At 57.2% G+C, this 23,637-nt stretch overlaps 3 protein-coding genes across 4 annotated transcripts in view; all 3 read left to right on the top strand.

The window, feature by feature from the left end:
- The first annotated feature begins 52 nt into the window (after positions 1 to 52).
- On the top strand, positions 53 to 10,308 carry POLDIP2 (DNA polymerase delta interacting protein 2). Its single transcript, XM_084299503.1, has 11 exons — positions 53 to 294; positions 1,677 to 1,758; positions 2,424 to 2,521; positions 3,369 to 3,465; positions 3,956 to 4,031; positions 4,615 to 4,722; positions 4,950 to 5,086; positions 6,076 to 6,102; positions 6,288 to 6,413; positions 6,867 to 6,946; positions 8,508 to 10,308. Exons 1-11 carry the CDS (start codon positions 86 to 88, stop codon positions 8,620 to 8,622), a joined length of 1,155 nt encoding a protein of 384 aa, XP_084155629.1. The 5' UTR covers positions 53 to 85; the 3' UTR covers positions 8,623 to 10,308.
- Positions 10,309 to 10,481: 173 nt separating this feature from the next.
- TSR1 (TSR1 ribosome maturation factor) lies at positions 10,482 to 16,974 on the top strand. The gene is made up of 15 exons (XM_084299551.1): positions 10,482 to 10,597; positions 10,701 to 10,804; positions 11,446 to 11,662; positions 11,742 to 11,876; positions 12,383 to 12,810; positions 13,133 to 13,292; positions 13,518 to 13,669; positions 13,976 to 14,178; positions 14,701 to 14,863; positions 15,094 to 15,204; positions 15,342 to 15,474; positions 15,858 to 15,974; positions 16,219 to 16,359; positions 16,457 to 16,531; positions 16,603 to 16,974. The coding sequence occupies exons 1-15, from the start codon at positions 10,519 to 10,521 to the stop codon at positions 16,779 to 16,781; spliced, it is 2,397 nt and encodes a 798-aa protein (XP_084155677.1). The 5' UTR covers positions 10,482 to 10,518; the 3' UTR covers positions 16,782 to 16,974.
- Positions 16,975 to 18,659: 1,685 nt separating this feature from the next.
- Positions 18,660 to 23,637, top strand: part of SMG6 (SMG6 nonsense mediated mRNA decay factor) — a 105,067-nt gene continuing 100,089 nt past the window's right edge. For both annotated transcript variants that reach the window (XM_084299723.1, XM_084299722.1), the window contains exons 1-4: positions 18,660 to 18,773; positions 19,420 to 21,184; positions 22,831 to 23,023; positions 23,410 to 23,520. In XM_084299723.1, coding sequence (XP_084155849.1) covers positions 18,671 to 18,773; positions 19,420 to 21,184; positions 22,831 to 23,023; positions 23,410 to 23,520 — 2,172 coding nt within the window. In that variant the 5' untranslated portion in view covers positions 18,660 to 18,670. The remainder of the gene's footprint in view (positions 18,774 to 19,419; positions 21,185 to 22,830; positions 23,024 to 23,409; positions 23,521 to 23,637) is intronic.

Genomic DNA, 23,637 nt, shown 5'->3' with positions numbered 1-23,637 from the left:
GGAGGGCTAGAGCGTCGCCTCGGCGGGCAGAGGAGGGACGGGAAGCGGGGAGGGGGCGCGCGGTGCACTGTGGGCCGGCGGCGGGATGTCGGGCGGCGCGGCTCGGCGGTACGTGGCGGCCGCGCTGGGCCGGTGCCGGGCCCGGGGGCTGCCGCTGTGGGAGCCGCTGAGGGAACGGCTCCCGGGACGCGGGGTGACGCCTTTAGGAACAGGGGGAGCCGCCGCTGCCGCTGCTGCGGCTGTCGTCTTGCCGCTGTTGCCGCCGCTGCCGCCGCGGAGGCATCTGTCGTCGCGGTGAGGCGCTGAGGGGGGAGGTGGGGGGGGGGCTTTGGGGGTGCTGAGGGGAGTGGGGGGGGTTAAAGGGGTGAAGGGGTTTAGGGGGTGCTGAGGGGGCTGTGAGGGGGGTTTGGGGGGTGCTGAGGGGGGTTGGAGGGTTCTGAGGGGGTTTAGGGGGGTGTGAGGGGTTTAGGGGGTGCTGAGGGGGACTTAAGGGGTGCTGAGAGGGTGCTGAGGGGGTTGTGGGGGTGCTGAGGGGGGTGAGGGAGCGTTGAGGGGGCTGTGAGGGGGTTTGGGGTGTGCTGAGGGGGTTTAGGGGGCGGTGAGGGGGCTGTGAGGGGCTTTGGGGGGTGCTGAGGGGGCTGTGAGGGGGGTTTGGGGGGTGCTGAGGGGGGTTGTAGGGTTCTGAGGGTGTTTAGGGGGTTCTGAGGGGGTGTTAAGGGTTGCTGAGGGGGTTGTGGGGGTGCTGAGGGGGCTGAGGGAGTGTTGAGGGGGCTGCGAGGGGGTTTAGGGGATGTTGAGGGGTCTGTGATGGGTTATGGGGGTGCTGAGCAGGCTGTGAGGAGGGTTTTTGGGTTGCTGGGGGGTTTAGGGGACGTTGAGGGGGCTGTGAGAGGGTTTAGGGGGTACTGAGGGGGATTGGAGGGTTCTGAGGGGGTTTAGGGGGTGCTGAGGGAGCTGTGACGGGCTTAGGGGTTTCTGAGGGGGATTTTGGGGGTGCTGAGAGGTCTGTGATGGGTTGACGGGGTGCTGAGGAGGCTGTGAGGAGGGTTTTTGGGGTGATGGGGGTTTAGGGGGTGCTGAGGGGGCTGTGAGGGGGTTTTCAGGGTGCTGAGGGGGTTTAGGAGGGCGTTGAGGGGACTGTGAGGGGGTTTAGGGGGCGTTAAGGGGGGTTGGGGAGCACTGAGAGGGATGAGGGGGTGCTGAGAGGGCTGTGAGGGCATTTGGGGGTTGCTGAGGTGGGTTTAGAAGGTGCTGAGGGGGCTGTGAGGGGGTTTTGGGGGTGCTGAGGGGGGTTGGGGATGCTGGGAAAGGTGGGAAAGGAGGCGTCTGCGTGGGGGTGAGGTGGGAAAGGAGGGGTTTTGGGGGGTTTGGGTGGGGGCAAGGTGGGAGAGGGAGGCCTGGGGAGCTGAGGTGGGAAAGGTGGGGTGGAATCTGGCAGTGTCTGGGGGGGGATGAGGTGGGAAAAGGGGAATCTAGGAGGGTCTGAGGGAGGCAAGTGAGGAAGGTGGGATCTGGTGTGTCTGGTGAGGTAGGAAGGGAGGGTTGGGGGGGTACTGGGGGTGGAGGACTGGGGAGCAGGGCTCTGGCAGGGGTGCACGATGCCCTGTGAGAGGCTCGGGGCTGGGGCTCAGCTCTGTGTGCGCAGTGCTGGGGACGAGCCGCCTCTCTGCTCCTAGGAACCGTCCCGAGGGAAAAGTGCTGGAGACAGTGGGGGTGTTCGAGGCACCGAAGCAGCATGGCAAATACGAGACGGGCCAGGTGAGTGCTCCTGGGGCGCGGCGCTGACCCCCTGGGCTCTTTCCCCAGCCCTCGGGTGGCTGCGGGACCTGCAGGGTAGTGGTGGAAGGCCAGAGGTTTCATAGACCAGTGTGCCTCGTCCCTGCTGGGTCTGCAGTTTGTCAGTCATCTGACGATGGCGAGCTGATAAGAATCTGCAACCCGACAGAGCTGCTCGTGCAGAGAGATCTGCTCTGCGGGTTTTATTTAAGCATTTTCTCCCCTTAGCAGCAAAAGAACCAATTGCTGAATCTGAGACACGGCAGCTGAACTTGTCATTGGTGCGTGTATGACTCGCAGATCTGTTTGTGTTCCTGGGCAGTCCCTTCTGTCCTGCTCGCCCTTCTGCACGTGGGATGTTCCAGTGCTTTGTTACTGGTGGAGCCGTTCAGTTTTACGGGACAGAGGGGACGTGGATTTGTTCTCTCGTCCCAAACTGTTCATGTGCCCTCTCTGTTTCTGCTGTGCTGGTTATACCTGCATTCCCATCTAGCACAGTCAGTCTTGTTCCAAGTGTTTCTCATTAACTGAGGTAGCTTTTTCCTTAGATATTTTCAGAAAAGGGGCTTTTGGGCTCGTGCTTCCTGTTGTATCTAAGCTGACTGAAGCCAGCTGTGTATTCAAACGCAGTTATTTGTTCCTTTCAGCTCTTTCTTCACAGCGTGTTTGGCTATCGAGGAATAGTTCTGTTTCCCTGGCAAGCCAGGCTCTATGATCGAGATGTTGCTTCTCCTGTCACAGAAAAGTAAGGATTTTTTCACGTTTATATGCTGTTGTGCTGCTACATTTGCACTTCTTAGCAAGTTTCCTGCTTCTTGAGGACAGCGGTGTGGTTCTGTTTTGTGTGAAGATGAACTGGAAGAGGGGTGCTCAAATAAGAGACAGTGCATTGGTTTTCTGTTAGAGACTGGATGGAAGTATGAAAGAAGAGTGTGTGCATGTGAGACAAAGGGGAAAAAATATCCTGTCTTCTTTCTAATAAAGCAAAACTTAATTTTGCTTTGCTTAGTTTAACTTGCTCCTGTGTTAAAATTTCAGGCTGCTTCCTTTATAGGTTGCCAGTGAGTTGGATTTGTCAGCAGCCTTCCCCCCACTGTCCACTTTCAACCCCCCTAGGCCAAGTTCATCCTTCTGTTGATTGAGTCACCATTCACTTCTCTGCTCTCTTCAACTTGTTTTCCCCTGACTCGTTTTGGAGGCGTGCCAGTGAGTGTTTGGACTTGGAAGGGAGGAGTGAGCAGATAGGGAGTAAGAGGGCAGTAGGAATACCTGCCCCAGCCAGGAGGCTGGGCTGAGCAGAGAGAACTTCTGACTCGTCTGAAAAGGGAGATGTGCTTGTGAGAAACACTGCTGGTTGTCATCTCAGCTCACCTAGCGTTGTATGAGTGGCTGATGTGAGTTTAATTTGGGTGGAATTGAGCAATTACAGCCTGTGAAATGCATTTTAAGAAGTCGTTGGCTATGAACGTGCTTGGTCCTGTTAACAAAGGCTTGCTGCTGTCTTGAAGTGAGCTCCCTCCCGTTCCGAGTCCCAGCTGAAGCAGGGGTTAGTGTGTTTGTGCTCGTGCTCAGTGCTCTGCTTTTCTCTTCAGGAGTGAGAACGCGGCAGGCCATGGTTCCAAAGAGGTCAAGGGCAAAACGCATACCTACTACCAGGTGCTAATAGATGCCCGGGATTGTCCACATATAGTAAGTAACGAATGTCACCTTGTTATTGAAACTCAGGTATCTTCTCTGATGTGAAGGCTTTTCTATCAGTGGCTGTAGCTCTAAGTGGTTGTGATGGCTACCTTGGGTCTTTGTCCTGGGATTGTTTGGAACTTGTAGGACAGATCTGTTTTTCAAGTCGTAATTTCCCTGAGAAAACTATTCTGGAATGTCATGTGACTGTTTTCTGGATAATGTTTACCCTTTCCAACCTCACTTCCTCCTCCTGTTGGCATTCCTTTTCTGGTGCATGGAAGTAATTATAAACGTGGGTTGCAGCACTGAAAATGTTTTCCACTTGTTTGAGAGAAGAGTTAGTCCAGAGGAACTTAAAAGTGGGCATGTTCTGAGGTGAATTGGTTACATAAACCAAATGTTATGTGCTGTACAAAGAACGATAGCAAACTGAAGCACAAGTGCGAACTGACATGCAGCAGTCCGTTCTGAAAGACTTAAACGTCTCTTTCCTCAGTCTCAGAGATCACAGACAGAAGCAGTGACGTTCCTGGCAAATCACGATGACAGCAGAGCCCTCTATGCCATACCAGGTGGGTAAGGGGTGCCTCTAACCTCTGGAGACGTGGGTTGTCGTGAGGTGAGCTCAAAACAGTCTTGAAAATTTACTCCTACCAGCGAAGTAGCGGAGCACTTAGGGCGTTCCTGTAGTAGCCCTGCCTGTGCTTTAGGGCCCTGCTAGAAAAAACAGAATTACTAAAATGTGTGAGGCCATTTTGGGGAGATATCAGTTGGGCAGACTCTGATCAGACAAAGGCATGACTACACTGAGCTAGGGAGACACAAATCCCGTATGCACACCCTGGTGCATACGAGCTGTTCTGCTTTATTTATTACCAGGACCACTACCTACCTCTCTCATCATGTGCATTTCCTGCCCAGAGTCCTTCTGGGAATCATCCCAGAATCCATCCTATGCAGAAATCTCCCAGGAGAACGCTGCTGAGTTTATTACTGGCCCGTTTCCTCCCTTCTTGCTTGCAATCATGGTATCAACATTGATTTCTGCTACCAAGTCTTTTCATTAATTTCTCACTAGTGGGATCTGTTTCTCTGCTGGGGACTTTGAGCTGCTCTTTGCTGGAAGCTCAACTGCTTTTGGGGTTTCTTTTCCAGGTTTAGACTACGTAAGCCATGAAGATATCCTTCCCTACAGCTCCACCGATCAAGTGCCCATCCAGCACGAGCTCTTTGAGAGGTTTCTCATGTACGACCAAACAAAAGGTAACTTCTGTCCTCTGAGGTAAATCCCCAGAGCCAGCCAGATGCTTGGGGTGTCTGTGACAATTATCAAGAGGCCATTATCCTGAACACAGCATGAAAATCGTGGTCTGGTTTGGATTTTGTTACAGTAAAGCCTCCTTTAAGTAATCATTTGTAACTCTGCAGGCAGTTGCTGAGGGGATGTGGCTGCAACACGTTTATGAACTCCAATCTTTCCCTCCCCACAGTTCCACCTTTTGTAGCAAGGGATACGCTGTGTGCGTGGCAGGAGAAGAACCACCCCTGGCTGGAGCTCTCCGACGTGCACCGAGAAACCACAGAGAACATCCGAGTCACGGTCATCCCTTTCTATATGGGCATGCGGGTAGGTGTGTGCTGCATCTGGCTGCGTTAGTGCTGTGAGCTGGTTCACTTGCATGTTTTTCTGAGGGCAGTTCACTCTCTGAAGGTACCTTCTGCTCACTGGAGAAATCACTTTTTGATCCCAGTTGTAATTTTGTTGTCATTATGTCCAGCAGAGGTATGAGTATGGAAATATTTGTCATTAGTGTTTTGGAGACTCCTGCAGATTGGCTTTCTCTTGTTATTTGTAGGATGGGGAATACCCTGGGCTTCTCTGCAGAACACTGTTAGCAAGATATTTAGGAAAACTTGTAAACTGGCCCTTTACTGCCTCAGTTGCAGCTGGGCATGTGTGTAAGGTGGCACCAAGGCCATCTGCCCAGATAACGAGCCCGTTATCCTGCCAGTGGTGAGGTTGGTGGGTGCTGACCCGCTTCCCGGCTCTGATGCAGGTTACAGGGTTTGGCTACAGACTGGATTTAGCTGGTAACCACGCACACTTCATAGCATCTTCACGTGGGCCTCCCAAAATAATTAGGCTCCAATAGACTTCTGAGCGGGAGGGCTGGGAATTACAGCAGCAGTTTGAGTTCTGAGCACAGCTGCTGTGACGGGCGAATGTTCTGGTGTGGAGCTGCAGCTTCTGTGGAGCCCAACTGATGTTTGTCCTAACCTCGTCGGGGAAAACAGGTGCCTGAAAGCAAGGAAACGGAGGAAACGGGTGGTTTTAGAGCTGTAGAAAGTGCGTAATTAAGATGGAGATCGACCCTCCCTAGTCACGAGATCCCTGCCAACCTCCCAGCTCGTGATTACATGTCTCGAGCAGAGCCAGTGCCAGGCGGTAACTGCTGGGCTGCTTCAGGGAGCAGCTGTCCCTGCTCTCATGTGAGTTGTCTGCGTCAGGCTGGCGTGGAGCGAGAGCCCCCGTGCTTGTGCTGTGCTGACAGCTGAAGAGGTTTTGGCGCTGAGCGTTGAAGGGCAGCTGCTAAAGTCTTTTGTTTCTCTTGACAGGAAGCCCAGAATTCCCATGTCTACTGGGTAAGTGCCTTTTGTTTTGCAAAGCAGCTAAAGGGAAGGAGTTTATTTGCTGTGGCATCACTGCCGTGTGATAAGCTCTGAGGGAGAGTAGCCCTTGCCTGGCAACTGTTTCCCAGTATCGGCTGTGGGTTATCAACTGTTTGCAGCTGATGCTCGTTGTTAATAACAATTTCTCTTCCGTCCAGTGGCGCTACTGTATTCGCTTGGAGAACCTTGACAGCGAAGTGGTACAGCTCCGAGAACGGCACTGGAGGATATTTAGCTTGTCCGGCACCTTAGAAACAGTCCGAGGCCGCGGTGTTGTGGGAAGGGTAGGTATTGTGCAGCTTCTGGTGGGAAGCGAGCTCTTTGCTGGAGTCCTCTCCCTTGGATTGGTTTGCCAGGAGATTGCTTAGTGGACAAAAGAAATGTGTGGAATAGAAAATAGGCAGTGGGGAAAAAAAGAAATGTAAGGTTTTTATTTGGTATTAGTTTGTGTGAATTGAAACGTCACAGTGAGTGTTAAAGAATGCTCATAACTGACTGATAATGGGGAAACTGGAATAATCAGTAATTCTGGTGCTGCTCACTGGGCAGGTTGTTTGCCGTGTAGTTCGGAGCAATGCTTAGATGTTAAGAAGCAGAAAAGAGGAACTGGTGCCACATGTCATAATGAAGGTTGTGATTCTCTTTTTCTTCTCGCTGTGTACATCTGTTGATGCCAGTCTGTGGAGGAATCCAAAGATCCGTTGCTGATGTAGAGTGGTCTCTTCTTGTCTCCTCAGGAGCCAGTTTTATCCAAAGAACAGCCAGCATTTCAGTACAGCAGTCACGTCTCCCTGCAGGCATCCAGTGGTCACATGTGGTAAGAAGCACTTATTACTGCGGTAGTGGTTTAGATGTAGGACCCCACAGCGCTCAGCTGGGATGCAGAGTTTGCAGTCTGGAGCTGTGGCTTCAAGGTGGGTGGAAACGGACTGGCCGGGACACATTTGGTAATTAAAAGGGGTCTTTGTACGAGCAGCTTCTTGGGAGCACTAATCCCAGCTCGTGGTAAGGAGAGCTCTTGAGGCTCTGCACCCAGAGAGGCTCCGGGTAAACTTCTCCTCCTCCTCTGGTCTGTGCTGGGCTGGACTGAAAAAACATGAAGCAATTCTCCATCACCTGCTGCTGCACTCAGTTTCTGCCCTTTTAAGTGCTTGCTGCAAGGGATGAGGCTTCACGCTGGCATTTCCCTAGGCAGCAGAGCTGTGTGCACAAGGATTCCTGCTCTTTGGAGAGGACTGCCCTTTGCTGGGCTTTGGTTTTTGTCCCTGAGTGAAGCTGTGCAGTTCTGTGTCCACAAAGAATTAGCGTGTGGGGTTACTCCAGCCGAGGCCTTCAGTTTAGTTTGCACCCAAGTCCCCTCCTGTCTGAGTGCAGGCAGGAAGGCGCTCAGCCCGAGGTGTTCTTCTGCTGTGCTGTGGGGTTAAAGCAATTTCCTCTTGTTTTACATTTCAACTGGGTTAGTGCATTTAGTGTTGTCTCTGAAGAAGAAACGCGCAGCCACCTCTTGCCTGCTGTGTGACAGGTCTCTCTGGTCTCAGTAAATCTGTTTCAGATGTTAAGCTGCCTTTGAGTGGGGGAAAAATGTGAGAGCAGCTTTTTGTCTACCAGATACAGCGGTGTTTGACACGTTCCGCACTGTGAGTGGCCTGAGTGTATGTCCTGGGGAACAGAAATAGACGTAGCGTTTGCATTTTTTGCCCCCTTTCTCTGCATACGCCCTGAAGGGAAGGAGATAAAGGCTCTGAAGCTCAGAAGCTGCTCAGCTTGCAGTCGTTTTTTGTTGTGTGCTTTCTGTGACGTGAGACCCGTTACGCTCTGCAGCCCTCGTGCCCGTGCTCTGCGTCTCAGGGCAGTGGGACTGCTTCCAGGGACGTGGCAAATCCCTCGTACGTTCAGGGACAGCCAGACTCGGTTCTTCAGTGCCCTTTTCTGAAATGCAAAGCAGGAGCTGTTGCAAATTGCATCCGTAATGAGATTTGGTGTTATCACAGACGACTGGTGGGGCTTCTGCCAGGGAACACGCATCCGAATTCACTTGTAATCGGTTTGTAAAAATAGCTCTGGTGGTTCTGCCTCCTGTGGGACGGGTGTGAGGTAAACACTGCTGCAGATGCTTGGAGTGCGCTCACCTCCTGGAGGATCCAATCGTGACATCTTTATTCAGGAAAAGTGGATTAGAGATGTGATGTAAACCGCCCGGGAGCCTTCCAATAAATGAGTCATCTTGGCAGAGATGTGCTCGCTGCCGAGCCGACCTTGCAAACGCAGCCCCAGAGCCCCTCTGCAGGATACAGACGAGCTTGTTTCTTACCTCCTAGCTGCTGACGACCGGCTGCGTGTTCCCTGCCCTCAGCGTGACCTCTGCCCTTATTTTGCAGGGGCACTTTCCGATTTGAGAGGCCCGACGGCTCCCACTTCGATGTCCGAATCCCACCCTTTTCTCTGGAAAGCAACAAAGACGAGAAGACCCCCCCGTCCGGCCTTCACTGGTAGAGCAGCGGGAGCGCCGGGACCCACCGAGAACTGTGTGTGTTGTAGCCCTTTGCCTCCCCCTCGTGCCGCAGCCAGGAACACGGAGCTTTTAAACCTTTTAAACCATTTTCGTTTTAACCGTTGTCTAATGGGGGAGGCTGTTTGTTTTCTTTTTTTTTTTTGGAACTTTAGTACTGGCTCTCTCAGGCTGCTTGTAACCATAAGCTGTGTTACCGTTAACCCTTCCCTTCGTGGCAGCCGCTGGGGTTGGAGCTGGGGGCCGTCGAGCTGTGCTGCTGCTGCAGAAGATTTCCCCTCAGCGAGCCCGGAACCTCTCCACCGTGTTGTGAATTCTCTGCCATGTGAGGTTTCTCTAATAAACTGGCCCTTCCAGTTGCAACCAGTCTTCCTTTATAATCCGAGGCCCCGGGCTTTGCCTCGTAGCTCCCTCCTCGCCCAGCTGTAAAGAGGAATTGGCTCAACCAGAAGGCAGCAGCGAGGATGTGTTTGGGAAGCTCGGCTTCCCTCGCGAGGCGCAGCCTTCCTGCAATGCAGCTGCTTTCTGGGATCGAGCCAGCGTGTGGCAGAGCAGCCCGTGAGCCGCGCTCCCCCTTGCTCAGCTTGCCTGGGCTCTGCGCTAGAGCGATGCAAAGCTCGTTTTGTGCTGGGGAAGAGGGCGCAGAGGGGGAGAGGTGGGTTGTGAGCAGCCTGCCGGGTACCTTCGTGTGCAGCTGCGGTAGTGCAGGGGAGCTAAGGGCGTGTGGGCAAGCAGCCTCCTGCCCCATGAAGGCTTGCTGAGCTCTAGGAATACAAAACGTGGCTCTGTTTTCTTGGGAGTTTGTGCTTTGCCAGGAATCGATTGTTTTAACCTGGAGTAGCTGCCTGCAGTGAGGTAGCGCCTGGCTTTTGCTCTTGCTCACTCAGCTCAGCAGGGTGTGATTTTGGGTCCTGTGTGCCGCGGGCACTGCACAGGTCAGTGAAATGCCCGTAAGCTTACCGTGTGTGGATCTGTGGGGATTTTGCTTCTACGTGTGTAGGGCCACCGTGCAAATCAGCAGCTCCAAGGGCCGTGAGCCTCCGTGGCTGCTGCCGCCTGTCTCAGGTGGGGGCTCTGCAGGGGGCAGAGGCTTTTTGGTGGCTTTGTGATGGGAAGCCTAGGCAGAAAGAGTCTCAAACTGCTCCTTTTCCCTAGCCTTGCTTAAATAGTGAGGGATAAATCACTCACGGGACTGTTTTTCCTGGTTTTGAGTCCTGCCCTCTTCGCTTTTGGCTCTGGAGGCAGCGTGGGGCTGTCACAGCTGGTGGGCAAGGACGGGGAGAGCCCGGATGCTGTCCTACAGCCAGCAGCCACCTGTATAAGGAGAATTAATTACTACTGCTTAAATAATGCTTGTTTTTCACCTGCCTTTTCCCTTCTGTGACTTTTTCCCTGTCAGGCAGGGCGTTGCTCTGCCCCACAGCCGCCCTGCCTGCCCCTGGGGGTGCCGACCTCATCCTCCTGGGCAATCGCACCGCTGCTGTCAATGCTTAACCCTATTTTTCGGGAAACCCTGACGCTATTTCTCGGGAAACACTATTTGTCAGGAATCGAGTGATTAGAATGGATTGTCAGGCATTTATTAATGAAAATCCCTTGTCAAAAATCGCTGTCAAAAAACAAACAAACAAAAACAACAAAAAAAACGGCGGCGGGGCACGGGGATCTGTACGGACACCACCAATAAACTGCTGAAGGAGCGGCCGGCCTCCTGCTTCTTATTTATTTCCCCGCGGGGCCGCCCCCCACCTCCGCCGTCCCTCGGCGCCGCCATCTTGTGCCCTCCCCCTCCTTCTCCGCCTCCCCCCTGACGTCACGGCCGCCGGCGGCGGAAGTGACGTTGGGGGGGCGGCGGAAGTGGCGGGCGGTGAGGCGGCAGCATGGCGGGCGCGCACCGGGCCGGGCCGCTGAAGCAGCAGAACAAGGCCCACAAGGGCGGCAAGCGGCGGGGGGCCGCGGGTGAGCCGGGACGGCCCCGGGAGGGTCCCGGGAGGGTCCCGGGAGGGTCCCGAGTTGCCTCAGCCGCTTCCTGACCGGTTTTTGTTCTTCCTCCCCCCCTCAGGCAGAGTCCCCGTGAAGGTGCAGAGCCGCCGGCAGCGCCGCGAGCTGGGCAGGGCGGACCGGAGGCACCAGGCCCTGCAGCTCCGCCGGCAGCGCAAGGAGGCGGTGAGGGGCTGGGGGGGGTTTGGGGGGGTGGGGGAGGGTCAAAGCCGTGGGTCTGCGGCTGGATGGGGTTTGGCAGCGGAAAGTTTCCCGAATCTTGCGTGTTTGTGCAGGGTTAGGGGAGTTTTCTGGTGTAAAAGCTCACAGGTAGCTGGTGATAGGGCTGCGGGGAGTGGCCTCGAGTTTGGTGTTTGGGCTGGAGAAGGGGAGGCTGAGGGGAGGCCTCATTGCTCTCTGCAACTGCCTGAAAGGAAGGGATGGGGAGCTGGGGTCGGCCTCTGCTCACAGATAACTGGTAATAGGACCAGAGGGAATGGCCTCAAGTTGTGCCAGGGGAGGTTCAGGTTGGGAATGAGGAGACATTTCTGCTCAGAAAGAGCAGTCAGGCACTGGGACGGGTTGCCCAGGGAGGTGATAGAGTCACCACAGCCCCTGGGGGTGTTCGAGGGATGGTTAGGTGTGGTGCTTGGGGACGTGGTTCAGTGGCTGACAGGGGTGGTTGGACCAGATGATCTTGGAGGGCTTTGCCAACCTTAATAATTCCCTGGCTCTACTGCTGCTTGGGATCTATGGGGCTAGTGAGGCATTACAGGGCTGAGCAAGGCTTCCTGGCGCTGGGGTTCAAACTCTTGGGTCTTTCGCAGGTGCTGGCGGAGAAGCGGAGTTTGGGCAGCAGGGATGGGCCCCCACACCTGGTGGTTGTGGTGCCGCTGCACGGCAGGGCTGCAGCACACGCCGCCCTCTGCCTGCTGCAGAGCCAGGACTCGGCCGTGCTCCGCGTGGACGAGGGGAAGGCTGGGGGCTTCGCCCTCCTCTGCCCCCAGCTCAAGCAGCGCTGGCGGTTTGTGACAGCGCAGACAGGTGAGGAAACACTGCTGGTCTGGGAAGTTTTGGCTCCAAACTCGTGGCAGCCCCGCTAATGGAGGTGTTTTGTGCTCAGGGGATCTGCACGCTGCCTTAGACCTAGCCAAAGTCGCCGACTCCCTCCTGTTCGTCTTGGATCCTGTGGAAGGCTGGGACAGCGCAGGGGAGTACTGCCTCTCCTGCCTCTTCGCACAGGGGCTCCCCAGCTATGGTAAGAAAGACACATCAGGGGCTTCTTGTGGGCTACAGATCCAAGGGGGTGCTCGATGGGGGCTTAGTGTTGTAATAAACAAAAACTCCTTATGGAAATAGGTGACCACAGGTCTTCAGCATCTCTGTTTCTGCGTATAGGTCAGGTAAACGCCACTGTTGTGCTGCCTCTTTGTGTTATCATCCTGGTAGGGCAGTGCTAGAGAGAAAAAGGTGTCCTTGGTGCCTGTAGGTGCCTGGTGGCTGTTCAGGCACGCAGAGCAAAAGGATTCAGATGCGTTCTTGCTAAGTTCAGTGCCTCAGTCCCTATCTCCATGGTCTCTTTTAAAATTTTATATCCGAAGACAAGTTTTATGTTCTATTTTTTCTTTTGAAGGGGTGAGGCTGCCTCTGTAGCTTGTAGTGTCCGTCTCGTTTGGTTGTTTGGGTTGCAGATAGCCAAGGCTGTGTTAATGCTTGGTGAAAGGGGCGTAAAAACCTAACGGTGACCTCTGCCCTGTGCCGTAGCTCTTGCTGTGCCGGGGGGCACTGACTTGCCACCGAAGAAGCGGATCGACGCCAAGAAGAAACTTTCCAAAGTCATCGAGAAGCGCTTTCCAGAGGCCAAGCTCTTCTCCCTGAACACGGAGCAGGAATCCTCGCTGCTGCTCAGGCACCTCGCCACGCAGAAGCAGCGGCACCTCGCCTTTCGGGACAGGCGGGCTCACCTCCTTGCCTACGCTGCCGAATTCCTGCCCAGCCCAGAGAGCGACCGGGTCGGGACCTTGAAGGTGTCCGGCTTTGTCCGGGGCCAGCCCCTGGACGTGAACGGCCTGGTGCACATTGTGGGGCACGGGGACTTCCAGATGAGCCAGGTGGACGCGCCCCCCGACCCCCTCTCTTTGAACCCCCGGGTGGTGAAGGGACGGAAAAAGACGCAGGACATGGATGTGCAGGTGAGTGGGAGCTCGGGGCTTTGCCGGGCCCCTTAAAACACAAAGTTTTGAAATTTTCCTCCAGAAAAAGACAATTTGGGGTGTGTGGTCGAGGGCGGAGGGAACAGGGAGCTGTGTGAAGAGAGGAAAGGTGCAGTTCTGCACACAGCATGTGATTACTGTTGGGTTACAACATAACCAAGGGAGTTCCTGCTGTTACTTGTCAGGGCAGGGATATTTTTTGGCAGGGAGGGTTGTGGGAGGAGTTAGGCCTTTGTTTCAGACCGAGGGCTGGCTTCAGTTGCACCTCTTCCCAGCTGGGGACTCTGCTTGTGCCCTTCAGGAGGACTGTGTGAACGGCACTGAAGAGATGGAGGAGGATGTAAAGCTCCTGATGAAGGCAGACGCGAGCAAGCAGGAGTCCTTGCAGTCAGAAGTGGTTCCTGACCCCATGGAAGGGGAGCAGACGTGGCCAACTGAAGAAGAGCTGCAGGAAGCAGAGGGTGAGTAGCAGCAGGATTTCCCTGCTTTTCCCTTGTCCCTGCTCAAGGGGTTGTTAGAATCAGTGGGATGGCTGTGGAGGAGCCAGGGTTACATCATCCCTGCCTTGTCGAGGCTCTGACAGATCCTGTGCAGGGAAATGGTGGCTCGGGAGGTGGTCGTGGCCGTTGTGATGTGAGGCAGGGGGGGAATTCTTCCTGTGCTGACCGCTGCTGGGAATCCCACAGCGTCTCAGCGGGCAGACAGGGTGGTGAAGGTCCCCAGGGGCACGTCCAAGTACCAGGCTGCCTGGATCGTGGAGGACAAGGAGGGCAGCGATGAAGATGGTGACGTGGATGATGACATCGATGACGATATGATGGAAGAGGCAGCTTCCCAGGTACTTCTATAAATTAATAGTGTAGCTGATCTGGGTGCTGTAGGATATCCTAGCACAGTCCTGTCCTTCCAGCTTTCTCCAGGAAAGGGCCCAGCACTGAGCTAGGACTTGTCTGGCTTTCCATCCTTTCCATCCTTCTTTCCATGAGACCTCTCACACGTATCCTGTTGCTTCTTTGGGCTGTTTGCTACCAAAATGAGGGACTGTGTTGTAGCCATGGTTCACGCTGCCCAAACACAGAGTTTTTGGGGCTGTGCAGACACCAACAGTTTGTGTGCTCACGGGCTTTGCGCTGTCCTGTGTCAGGAGGGGGAGAGCAGCGCGGAGGAAGAGGAACACTCAGAGGAAGAGTGCGAGACCATGACCGTGTCCGAGTGCGTGCGGGACGACCAGTACGATGAGAAGGTGGAGGAAGACGAGCAAATGCTGGAGAAATTCAAGCAGGAGAGAATGGACGAGATGTTCCCGGACGAGGTGGACACGCCGCGTGATGTGCCCGCCAGAGTGCGGTGAGGAGCCACGTGGGGGGAGAGGGGCTGGAAGGGGCCCGGCTGTGAGGGTAGGGTAGGAAGCCTGTGATGTCTCAGCCACAATGTCTGAACCTGGCTGAAGGAACTTGTGAAGATGAACCTTTAGGCTCTGAGGCTTCCAGGGGAGATGTTACTGGGGCAGCGTGCAGCTCCCTGAGGCAGAGAGAGCCAGGCCTGAGCAGGGAGAGGGAGCATGGCGGAGCCCTGACGTGAGGGCAGGTTGCAGTGTGCATCTCAGCAGCTGCTTGGGTTGGTGAAGCCTCTTGGCTTCTCTTTTCGGCAAGCACTGAGTGCACGAGGAGCTCAGGGATTTCTTGTCTTCTGCAGCGATGTGACTGCCTTCTGTGTGGGTGGTTTCCTGACTCAGCTGCTGTGCTTACCTCTCCCTGCTCTAAGATCTTTTCTGCGAAAACTAACGTTTGCTTTGCTCCATTTGCCCTTTCTGAAAGTGACTCCCTGTGGATTTGTAAAGCGTTTTCTTTCCTGTTGTCTGTCCCTTAGGTTCCAGAAGTACAGAGGGCTCAAGAGCTTCAGGACTTCTCCGTGGGACCCCAAAGAAAACCTCCCACGGGACTACGCGAGGATTTTCCAGTTCCAGGACTTCTTCCGCACCAGGAAGCACCTTTTCCGGCAGATAGAGAAAGAGGAGGCCGAAGGAGCTTTGGTAACTCCCTTTCCTCTCACATTTCCATCTCTTCCCTGCCACGTTCCCCTGCCCCTAGTGGGAGAGGTTTGGCAGGGAGGTGGCCGCGTGGATGGTTCAGCCAGGCGGCTCTTAGCCTGATGCCACAAGTACAGCTGGTGCTGCTCTCCTGGCTTCCCTCCCTGACCCTGTGGTTCTCCAGACCCCGTTTCTATTGAAAGAAGTGCTCACAGCTCATCCTCTCTCGGCAGGTCGGCTGGTATGTCACACTTCACATCTCCAACGTCCCTGTCGGGGTGATGGAGAGCTTCAGAGAAGGGAAGCCGCTCGTCCTCTTCGCCCTGCTTCCTCACGAGCAAAAGGTGACCAAATACAGCTGATTCTGGGAACTCTTTGCCAAGGGAATTTGTCACTGCTGCAGTTTTTGTTGCCGTCTGCTCTGGTTTTTGTTGTTTGCCCACGCTGCTCCCAGCCTCTCACGCTGCTGCCTCTCCCGCAGATGTCTGTGCTGAATTTCCTGGTGCGGCGCCATCCGACCAGCAGCGAGCCGGTGAGAGCCAAGGAGGAGCTCATCTTCCACTGCGGCTTCAGGCGCTTCCGAGCATCCCCCCTGTTCTCCCAGCACACCTCAGGTTTGTGAGGGGCCGCTGGGGGGGGGAGAGAAAGCGACTGGGCTGGGGTTCCCAGGGCTGGAAGCCCGTGATGTCTTAGCCACGATGTCTGAACCTGGCTGAAGGAACTTCTGACGACTCACACCTAGGCGCTGAGGCTTCCAGGGGGACACTAAGTAGCGTGGGGGCTCGGGCAGCGTGGTTTTCTGGTCCTGGCAAGCTGGTGGCAGGCTGCGTGCAGCCAGCTGGGAGCTCAGAGCATCCCTTTCATTCCAATGCTCTGCACCAGCAGAGAAGCACTGCACGTGGCCTGTTTTTTGCTGCCAGGGCAGAGCTTGATGGGGTTTCCCAGCGCTCTGAGGACTGCCGTTGGGCTCAGCTTGATCATTGTTGTTCTGTCCTAGCTGATAAGCACAAGCTGGAGCGTTTCCTGCGCCCGGATGCTGCCCTGGTGGTGACCGTGTATGCTCCCATCACTTTCCCTCCTGCCTCAGTGCTGCTTTTTAAACAGAGGAGTAACGGTGAGTTGGACACAAATGTTAGCAGGTGTTGTGTACCCTACTTCTGAATGCAGGTATTCAGAAAGCATGGCTTGGAAAAGACTTGGCCTTTGTGCTGTTTGAGCAGATTAACACGGAAGGAGCTGAGTTATCACAGCCACTTTGTTCCTGCTTTGGGGTTACTCTGGGCCTGGAACGATTTGGGGAAGGGTTTGTGGTGGTGAGGGAGGTGAGGGCCCGGCGTAGTAACAACTGTGCCCTGCAGGAATGCACGACCTCATCGCCACGGGGTCCCTGCTGGCCGTGGACCCCGACAGGATCATCATCAAGCGGCTGGTGCTCAGCGGCCACCCTTTCAAGATCTTCACCAAGACGGCGGTGGTGCGCTACATGTTCTTTAACAGAGGTACGGCGCGGCTCTGGGCTGCGGGAGCAGAACTCGGAGCGGCCGTGGTTGGGTAACAAAGCCCCTTCCTCACCTCCTCCCCTGCTTTGATCTCCAGAGGACGTGATGTGGTTTAAACCGGTGGAGCTGAGGACAAAATGGGGTCGTCGGGGACACATCAAGGAGCCGTTAGGTAGGTCGGGTTCTGCGTTTCCTCTCTCACGGTGGGCAGCAGAGAGCTAACGGCCTCCTCTCGCTGCCTAGGTACCCACGGGCACATGAAGTGCCACTTCGACGGCCAGCTGAAGTCGCAGGACACTGTGCTGCTCAACCTCTACAAGCGGGTGTTCCCCAAATGGACTTACGATCCCTACGTCCCCGAGCCCGTGCCCTGGGCGAGGAGCGAGAGCGCGCTGCCCCTGCAGGAGGTGGAAATGGAATGAGCCTGCAGGCAGCGTGGCCAACGCAGACTGTGCCTTAGCCTCTCCGACGTGTCCTCGGCCTGTGTGCGTGGGGACAGCGCTGATGTCCTGGCCGTGTCGGTGCCGGGCTCGGTGCTGGGGCAGCTGTCTCAACAGCCGGTGCTCAGGTAGCAGCTGCAGCTATTTATTTTAATGAACGCTGTTTTTAAAAATCTCTGAAGTCCCTGTGTCTTGGTGGGGGCTGGCTCTGGAGGCTGTGAACCCTCAGGGGCTCCTCCCTGTCCTTGCCCTGCCCCGGCAGTGGCTGAGGGGATTTTGCTTTGTCGTACGAGTTTGCTGGACGTTGTTGAGGACACGGGGAAAGAAAGGTGAAGTAGCAGCTGGGTCGTGGCAAAGTGCAGCCCACCTGAGGCCTTTTCCAGAGCTGCAGGGCTGGGCTGGGGGAGAACAAGCAGTGCTTCGCTTCCCAGTCCCTAGGAATGACCCTTGGCTTTGTAACGAAGCGATTTGGGGCTGCAGGGACCACCACCCGCTTCCTTATCCCTTCAGAGAAGCTGTCAGCCCTCTGGGGCTGTCCATCTGTTTTCAGGAGCATATAAACCCCTCTGCACAACCTCAGAGTGGGGCACTCGCTGCTAGAGCCCCCGCTCTGTTCCCATTTCCCTTCCCAGGAGAGCTCAGGTCCACATTTTCCTCACACAGCACGAAACAAATGCTCTCCATGCCCCGTGGGACTGCCTGGAACCGCTCTGAGAGCGCAGCCAGGCCTCCCCCACCTGCTGTTGGCTCGGCAGCTTCGTCCTTTTCCCCCCCCCCAGCTTCGTGGCTGGCTCCTGGGAGAGCAGCAGCTGGCCCCCAGCACCCAGAACGTGCTGCTCCAGGGCTGCAGAGGGCACTGGGCGTGCTTCTGCCTTCGCAGCACATCGGAGAGGGGGAGCAGAGCTTCCTCCAGCCCTTTCCAGCTGGAGGCTGGGGCTGTTTGCTCAGCTGCTGCTGGCAGCAGGGTTTGTACGGCCCTGGGACAGCGCAGGGGGGAAAAGAACGGGGCAGGGCATGGCTGGAGGCAGCTCCCTGCTGGGAGAGGGAAGCCAGGGAGTGCTCACCTCCATTTATTCCTCCAAAATGACCAGGACATCATCAGTCAGATCCCTGGGATGGGCAGGATTTCTCCTTTTTTTAAGGGATGGCTGAGCTGCTGCTGCTTGGGGCGCCTTCCCCTGCAGGCACCGCTTCCCTAAGGTGCTGTGGGTGGCAGCTGCTCCTCCTGCGCTCATCCCTGCGCCCCCAGCGGGACCCACCACTGCCTTTACCTACAGCAAAGGAGCCCTGAGTGCTTCTGTAGCACCTCAGCTCCTCGCTTTGGGCTCTCCCTCCCCTCCTCCAGCACCTTTTGGGGCAGCAGGGCCGTGCCAGCGGGGCTGCATCCCCCTCTCCTCCTGCCTCCTGCCCTCCAGGAGCAGGAATCCACCCCCAGCTCTCCAACCTGGTTACCCACCTGCCTTACTTCATCACCAGGCTGCCCCTGCAGGCTGTTCGCAGCCTTGCGAAGGGAGAAATCAAATTCATGCTGCAGAAAGCCCCGAGCATTGGGGAGCCCCACTGTGTCTGTGGGAGATCCCGTACGGCTTCAGGAGCGAGCCCCAGAACCCTGCAATGCCATAGGGCCACTAGAACCCCTAATAGGACCACCACAACCCCAAATAGGGCCACTAAAACCCCGAATATCACCACCAGAACCCCCAGTGGGGCCACTAGGACCTCCAATAGGGCCACCAGCCCCCCTAATAGAGCCACAGGGGCTCCGTTCCGCGTTCTCTGCTACCCTTTTTGTCCCCTCCCGGCCGCCGTCCCTCCCTCCCCCCCCCCCCCCCTCCCGCCCCGTCTCCGCGGCGGGCCGGGCGCGAGGGAAGATGGCGGAGGGCCTGGAGCGGGTCCGCGTCTCGGCCGCCGAGCTGCGGGACATGGTGGCCGCCCAGGCCCGCGCCGCCGCCGCCGCCGCCGCCGGGAGGGCAGGTGAGGAGCCGGGGGAAGGCTTCAGGGAACGAGCTTCGGGGTTTGGGGCGAGGGATCCGAGATCGTCGCCTCCGAAAGGCGCCGGGGGTGGGCGGGGAGCGGGGCCGCGTCCTCGCTGCCGGTCGCTGTGGGGAGAGAACGCGGGGGGCGGGGGCGCGGCCCGGCGGCTGTTTGGGCCCCTGTCCCTCTGTCTGTCCCCCTGTCCCTCTGTCCGTCCCTGTGTCCGTCTGTCCGGCTCCGTAGATGCCCGGAGAGAGGCAGCCGGGGGTGAGCGGGGTGCCCGAAGGCAGGGAGGTGCCCCCGGAGGCGGCTGGGGGCTGGGGGCTGTCAGCCCGAGGGCTGGAAGCTCTCTCCCGGTTCCTCGCATCGCAGCCGGCCGCTGGGTTGGGTTGGCTTCGCTCTCGGCACGCTGCTTCTTTGGGGTGAAGCTCGTTGTGGGGTTTGTTGTGTGTGTGTGTGGGGCTGGGCAGCTCCGCCCGGCCTCGTTTTCTGATTCCCTGTGAGCCCCCCCTGAGAACTTCAGGTCTGGTCTCTGGGATCAGCCGCCAGCACCAGGCTCGCTGCTTTTGCTTCGTATTTACATATTCGTCATTATTTTCTTCTGGTGCGTGGTGGGAGTAACTCTTATCTCTCCATCTCTTCCTAGAAAACATGAAGGAGGTGAAGGAGCCGAGGCACCGCAAAGACAACAGGCGCCCGGACCTGGAGATTTACAAGCCCGGCCTCTCCCGGCTGAGAGGCAAGCTCGTGTCACCAAAGCACGAGGCCGCCGGGAAGGAGAGGAGCGGGACCGAGGAGAGCAGGGAGGAGAGCGCTGCTGAGAAGGGCCCTGCAGCAGGAGGGGCTCCTCCGGTCGCAGAGGACTTCGGCAAAAGCAACAGCCCCAAGCAGAACGGCCCTTTGCAGGGGAACGAAGAGATGGAGGCTAAAAGCGGGCGGCAGAGCCAGGAGAGCTCGTGCAAACAGCTCGCTGCGGATGAGTGGTGCCCCAAAGCCACGAGGAGAGCCAAGAAGCCAGACCAGCAGATCTACCAGCCCGGCAAGCGCCTGCATTCGGTCGCCAAAGACCCAGCCCCGCGCTCGGCTGCCGAGGAGGTCGCCTGCAAGATGGAGCAGCTGAGGGTGGAGGGAGATGAAGAGGCCGAGAAAGGGACCGGAAAGGATGCCAGAAAAACCAAAGCAGGCAAAGAGGACCGAGAGGGAAGCCAGGCCGGGGAAGGAGGGAAAGCCTCGAGGGGAGAAAAAGGAAGGCGGACGGAGCGAGGCGACAGGCTGAGGAGAGCAAACGAGGAGGTGGCGCCGGGGAAGCCGGGCTCCACCAAGCGCTACTCCCGCTCCGACAAGCGGCGCAGCCGATATCGAGCCTGCAGCACCAGCTCGGCCGGCAGCAACAACAGCGTGGACGGGGCCCCGCTCCTGGACGGGGTGGAGAGGCGGCAGGAGCGTGCCAGGGAGAGGCCACGTCCTCGGAAGCAGCTCTCCGCGTCCTCCACGGACTCCTTGGACGAGGACAGGATCGACGAGGCAGGAGCGTACGTCCCCGGCAGGCTCGGGGACAAGAAGAAGCGTTCGGAGCAGAGTCGGGCTTCTCGGAGCGAGAGCGAGTGGAGCAGCAACGGCCGGGAGGCGAAGGGCTCCTTCCGAGTCACGTTTGACAGCAGGACCATGAGCAGGGACGTCAGCCTGGCAGAGGCGGATAAAAAAAAGCCCCTGAAGGCGTTTTGCAATGACTCAGAAGCTTCGGAGGCCAGGAGCCAGAGCAGAGAGCCCCAGGGGAGAGGCCGCGGGATCCTGTTCCTGCCTGCCAACACCGACCTCTCCGCCAGCACCTCGGGCTCCCCCGAACCCGGCCACCCCGGGCCCCGCCTGCTGCTCGCCGGCCCCAAAAGCTCGCGGAGCCGGGGCCGCGGCGGCACCGCTCGCAGGCTGTGGGACCCCAACAACCCCGAGCAAAAACCTGCCCTGAAGAGCCAGAGCTCTCAGCTCCACTTCCTAGACACGGACGACGAAGTGAGCCCCCCCACCTCCTCCTGGGGGGATGCCCGGCAGGCCCAACCCTCCTACTACAAGTTCCAAAACTCCGACAACCCCTACTACTACCCCCGGGCCGCCGGGCAAGGCGCTCAGTATCCCTACGCCGGGTACTCCCTGCAGTATCCCGTGGGGCCGAGCAACGGGGTGTACCCGGGAGCCTATTACCCGGGCTACCCGGGCCAGGGGGGGCAGTACGCCTGCGGCCCGCTGCCCCCGGCCCCTCTGAGTGCCGAGGTGGAGCAGCAGATGCGCAGCATGCAGCAGCAGGAGCTCAGCAAGCTCCTGCGCGAGGCTGGGAACCAGGAGCAGCAGCTCAGCAACCTGCTCTCCAGGGACCGCATCAGCCCCGAGGGGCTGGAGAAGATGGCCCAGCTGAGGTTAGTGGCAGGGGCGGTTCTGCTGCCGGCACGGGGGGCTCCCGGAGGGCCTGGGAGAAGGAGATTTTGGTGTCTGGGAGGCCGGGGCAGGAGCTCGCAGGCTTCTGAGGTGCTGGGGCTGTTTGTCATGTGCTGGTGGCGTTTGATAGCAGGAGGAAAGTGTGGGTGAAGATCTTGTTTGCCCGGGCTGGGAGCTAACCATGTGGCTCCTCGTGGTCGTGGAATGCCGTGTGTGAATTGCAGGTAAACGGGAGCAGGGCAAGCACCCCCTGTGGCTCTCGGGTTCTTCTGCTCTTGCTGGAGCTGCTCTCTCTTGGTTCCAGTGCTTTGGGTGCTTGCTGGTGTGCTTCTTTCTCACCTGCCCTCAGTTATCAGCTGATTTGCATCGTGGGCTTCAGCTCAGTGACTGTTTGTGCTCTCAGAGCGCTGCCTGGCTGCCCGCGTGGCAGTGGCAGCGCCTCCCAAACACGGGGCAGTTTGGTTCTTGGCACCGTTCAGCCCCGTGCCATGTGCCAGTCCAGGGGGTGGCCTGCTGGGGTGCCAGGGAAGTGACAGCAATGCCCTGAAGGGTAGCTCACACGGCCGTAGCGAGGTTCTAGCTGGCACCTTCCACGTTTGCTCGTGACCTCTGTGTCTCTGGGGCTCCTCAGGGCCTTATTTTCAGAGCCAGCTGGCAGCACACCCAGCAGGTGAGCTCATTTCAGAGCCTGTGGCAGTGCTGCTGTGGCCAGCGCTCCTGCCCTGCCCCGGGAGCAAGGTACAGGTGGCCTCATCCCCGTCCTTTCAGTGCATCTCCCAGGACGTGCTGTCAGCCTGTCCGTGGAGCTGCCTTGGCTCTTGGCTTCAGGGGTTTCTTGGCCCTGGGACTTATTTAGGACAAGAGGGAACGGCCTCAAGTTGTGCTAAGGGAGGTTTGGGTTGGGAATTGGGAAAAACTTCTCAGGAAGAGCAGTCAGGTATTGGGATGGGCTGCCCGGGGAGGTGGGGGAGTCACCGCCCTGGGGGTGTTGGAGGAAAGTTTGGATCCGTTTCACCGGGAGCTCCCCCAGATATGGTGGAGCTGCTTCCAGCCTGTAACTGTTTCATTAAGTTCAAAGGAGGAATCCTCCTCCGGTGGCTGGGCTGGGCTGTGGGGGAATGAGCTTTCTGTTCCTCTGAGGCTTATTTCCTTCAGGTGTAATTTTCTGTGCTCATTTGTGAGGGATTAGGGTCTCTGTTTCACCGTGTATTTTGGTTGGATGGAAGGGAGGGACGGATCACTGCAGTGCCAAGACGTCTCCTGCTGCCTGGTTCCGTGCGTGCTTATTCCTGGCCCCTAGGAGCTGGGCAGTGCTCAGAAGGAGCAAATCCTGCTGGTGTATCAGGAGGCTGTGTCCTGCTCTTCCCAGTGGCAGAGCTGTTGCAGGGTCTCCTAGCTCTTTGGCAGGCACAGAAGGGAGCTGGTCCTTTCAGATTTGCTCTGCTGGAGCCAGAAGGGTGATGGCAACAGCTCCTGTCTCTCTAGAACATGCAGAAGCATCAATTACTGCAGCTTGTGAGCGGGGTGAACTGCTGATACCTCGTTCTTGCTGGGTGAAAAGCATCGGGTGGCTCAGCACGTGCCCTGCAGCTCAGCTGGGTGCACCCCTGCCCGTGTTTCCCCCTAGGGTGGAGATGCTGCAGCTGTACGAGCGCTGCATCCTGATGGACATCGAGTTCTCGGATGCGCAGAACGTGGACCAGCTGCTGTGGAAGAACGCCTTCTACCAGGTGATCGAGAAATTCCGCCAGCTTCTCAAGGACCCGCTGGGGGAGAACGCCCAGGAAATTCGGATCAAACTTCTCCAGCTTCTAGATGAGGTAAGGGAGAAAGAAGCCCAAACTCCACTGAAGCTTTGGGTGGGACTGGGCGGTGTTTGGGGTGGTGTAGGTGGACAACGAGCCCTCCTGGTCCTGCTTCTATCTCTGTGTGCCTTAAGCCATGCAGAGAGAATGCTCAGCTAGGTGGTGATTTAGCCCAGCAGCTGTGGGTCCAGGTGGACGTTTGTTGTAACTTAAACCAGGCTTGTTTTGGTGGTCCTAAAAACCTCTGAGATGGGAGATTGTTTGGCCTCATCGTTACTTTCTGAAGAGACACAGCCCAGACCTCAGGGAGAGGAACCTTTCTTGCCCGTGGTAGGGCTGGTGTGGTGATTTTGCCTTGCCCGGGAGGTTTGTACCATCCGAGCACGCGTGTTTTTTTGCAGGGCGCTTTGTTTTTCGATGGCTTGCTCCAGAAGCTGCAGGTGTCGTACCAGTTCAAGCTGGAGGACTACATGGACGGGCTGGCCATCCGCAGTAAGCCCCTGCGGAAAATGGTAGGTTGGCTTCCCCCTGGGCACTTCTTACCCCGTCAGCTGCACGCAGTGCGCTGAGCTCAGGCTGCTGCCCGTGCCAAGAGGTAGGCAGCTGCACTGAATAGATGTCAGTGTGTT

The sequence above is a fragment of the Netta rufina genome (genome assembly GCF_964035555.1).
Source record: "Netta rufina genome assembly, chromosome: 21".
NCBI lineage: Eukaryota > Metazoa > Chordata > Aves > Anseriformes > Anatidae > Netta > Netta rufina.
This window is presented reverse-complemented; position numbering and strand designations above follow the sequence as displayed.